This window comes from Etheostoma spectabile, chromosome 7 (assembly GCF_008692095.1).
Source record: "Etheostoma spectabile isolate EspeVRDwgs_2016 chromosome 7, UIUC_Espe_1.0, whole genome shotgun sequence".
Taxonomy (NCBI): Eukaryota; Metazoa; Chordata; class Actinopteri; order Perciformes; family Percidae; genus Etheostoma; species Etheostoma spectabile.
The window spans coordinates 8,094,255-8,097,105 of record NC_045739.1 but is presented as its reverse complement, the minus strand read 5'-3'; the positions used below and the strand labels follow the sequence as shown (position 1 = coordinate 8,097,105).

The 2,851-nt window shown below is 39.3% G+C and overlaps 1 protein-coding gene across 2 annotated transcripts in view; it reads right to left on the bottom strand.

The window, feature by feature from the left end:
• LOC116692833 (cytochrome P450 3A40) overlaps window positions 1–2,851 on the bottom strand; it is a 6,416-nt gene that overhangs the window by 616 nt on the left and 2,949 nt on the right. For both annotated transcript variants that reach the window (XR_004332794.1, XM_032521386.1), the window contains exons 5-12: window positions 2,691–2,804; window positions 2,502–2,590; window positions 2,202–2,350; window positions 1,986–2,113; window positions 1,767–1,845; window positions 619–779; window positions 299–525; window positions 49–211 (exon numbers count right to left, since the gene is read on the bottom strand). Coding sequence is in view for 1 of the 2 variants with exons in the window: in XM_032521386.1 (XP_032377277.1) it covers window positions 49–211; window positions 299–525; window positions 619–779; window positions 1,767–1,845; window positions 1,986–2,113; window positions 2,202–2,350; window positions 2,502–2,590; window positions 2,691–2,804 (1,110 nt within the window). In the remaining variant the exon portion in view is untranslated. The remainder of the gene's footprint in view (window positions 1–48; window positions 212–298; window positions 526–618; window positions 780–1,766; window positions 1,846–1,985; window positions 2,114–2,201; window positions 2,351–2,501; window positions 2,591–2,690; window positions 2,805–2,851) is intronic.

Genomic DNA, 2,851 nt, shown 5'->3' with positions numbered 1-2,851 from the left:
AAAAAAGACACTCTCTTAAGACCATAAATACTGGAAATGTCTTCTCACATCTGTCTCCTTGCAAGTGACAAAGCTGAAGTTCTGAAGGATCTCCACTATGGCCAACTTCATCATCAAGAGAGCAAATCGCATGCCAATACAGTTCCTTGGCCCTGTTCCAAAGGGTAGGAAGGCATATGGATCGATGTTGTCTTTGTTCTCCTTGCTGAACCTGAAAGAAAACATTTTAAGTCTATTAGCCAAAAGACTAATATTTGATATAATCTGACTTTAGCCTGTTATTAATCCAGTATTGTACCTTTCCGGCTTGAAGGCCTCAGGCTCAGACCACAAAGCAGGGTCATGGTGGAGAGTGTAAACTGGTATCATAACGGCAGTTCCTTTAGGGATGGTCACACCGTTAACTTCCACAGAAGACTTTGAGATCCTCTCTAATCGATTAGCAACAGGGTAGAGTCTCATGGCCTCATTAATCACCATGTCCAGGTATTCCATCTGCATCATGGCTTCATAGGTCGGCCGAACCTGGAGTAAAAAGTGTGTTTTAGTTGGTCACACATAATCAGTTGCTGACAATAACAAAATGAATTACAGTTAAAGAAAATATATTACTGCAACCTTTTCTGGGAAGGTTTCATCAATCTCCTCTTGCAGGGTTTTTTGGATGTGTGGGTGGGTTGCCAGGGTGTAGGCTACAAATCCCAGTGTGGTGCTACTGGTTTCATAGCCAGCAAAGATGAATATCATGGCCTGAGACAGGATCTCGTGATCAGTCAGTCCTGTAACACAAACACACCACAACTAAACCAGTATCACTCTCACGATAATATAGCTGGTACCCCAGTCAGTAACTTTGTGATATGGAAAGGCTCCTAATGCATAAGCTCGGGATTGGCCGTTCATTCCTTAACTCACTCAATATGAACCTTTCTCATGGAGCACAGCGTAAAGAGCTCTAAACTTAATCACTTTTTTCTCTCTTCCAAACTGAACAGCTGTTAGAGGTGTTCACTTTTCTTTTAACCAATCAGAAGCAGCCATGAATTTCATAATATCCCAGCATGACACCCCTTTTTTAAACCTGTCTCCTCTCTGCTGCTGAGTTGTCATTTCAGGGCCGCTACCGTCGGCTCCTAGGTTTGGTCTTTGGGCTCCTCACACCACCACCAGTGTCCATCGGGGTCTGGTTTTCTACCCTTTTTAATCTAATCCCCAAAGACTGGACATTTGATATTATGCATATGTACAATAAATCTTAGCATATCTGCAACGAACATTCTCCTGATTGAAATATCTTACGGATGGTTGTGAAGCTCAGTGGGTTGTCATTGGTCTTTGTCTCTGAGTTTAAAACCGGAAAAAGATGGTGTCTGTACTGGAAAAAAGCTCTTCAGTTTTTAAAACAAGCTTGAATAGTTTTTTTGAAAGGTTCTGGAACTTCAAGACACAGCATATCACGTCATGAATCCTCCTCGGTCCTCATAGTTTTTCACATAGGCTACCTGATTATTTAACCTTTGTTTGACTTCAAGAGTTAGTTAACTGCCATTGCCCAACAAAGTTGTCCTCCTATTTCCTTGCAAAGTCCCATTTTTACTTGTCTGAGATGAGAGTAAGCAAAACATAATACATAATACACAGATTACGAAAATATTTAACTTAAAAAACAATGAAAAGTGACCCTTGATATCTTGAAATTGACCCTTCAGCCAAGACTACAATGAAAACCGTGAACTGTAATATCTCCATATGGTTTCTCTCTTTACCTTTGTCAGGGCTTTTATCCTCTTTGTTCTTCTCTGACATCTGAGAGTCCACCATCAACTGCATGAAGTCCACTCGGTTCTACAAGGCAAAAACAATTAGAAATCCCATTTAGATGTTTCAGTTTGTGTTCAAGGGAAAAGTTACTAACACAAAATCTAAAAAACAATTGGCCAACAACCAACATCAAACACATTGCAGCTATACACCGTATATTTTACCTTGTGCTCATTCTTATTCCGGTCTGATTTGATTGTCTTTAGAAAGTTGAAGAAGAAATTCAACACCCCAGCAGGGAAGAATGAAAACCCCATTCTATCAAGAATTGGCCCCAAGAATGGAAACAGAACTGAAAGGAAAACAAATCGAAAATATATTGTTACTTTGTAGCTGAAGAGGACAAGATAGACATTTACACAGCACAATGTTTGACATACCCACAAGTATAAGAAAGGGATTAAATAAGTTGAACTTGACCATTTTCTTAATGTTTGCTACAAATGGATCAGAGGGATGGTTGATGGAATCAATGTCCACACTGAAGGCAGTGCTGGTCACAACATCCATGCTGTAAGGTCCAAATACTCTGAAAAAAAGGAATGTAGGAATAAGAGAAAAGTTAAACCAACCAAATGTTTGTGATAAAAAAATGTTTCCTATTTATTGAACAGCACAAATAACAAAATCAATAAAACAATTGAGTCTGTGCCCAAATTTCAAACAAGAGCATTACTCACTCTTTAACTTCTATGACTTCGTCCGCCTCTACTTTCATGTGAAGGCACTTGATTAGATTACTTGAGTGCTGCAACATTATTGTGTACATCTGCTCAAAAGTAAATTTCAAAAATATAAAATCAATAAATATTAACATTCTGCAACCATGTACATATTTCTTATTTAAAATATGTTGAAGCTGCTTTAACCTCTTTCAGGCGTCCGCTGGTGAATGACGGAGAGAGTACACTGCGAATTCTCTTCCACTTCTCATCTTCTACAATTGATACAGCGTCACTTAACGGTCCATTTATGCCCAGATCCTAACCCCAAAAAATGCACGCGCACACACACACACACACACACACAC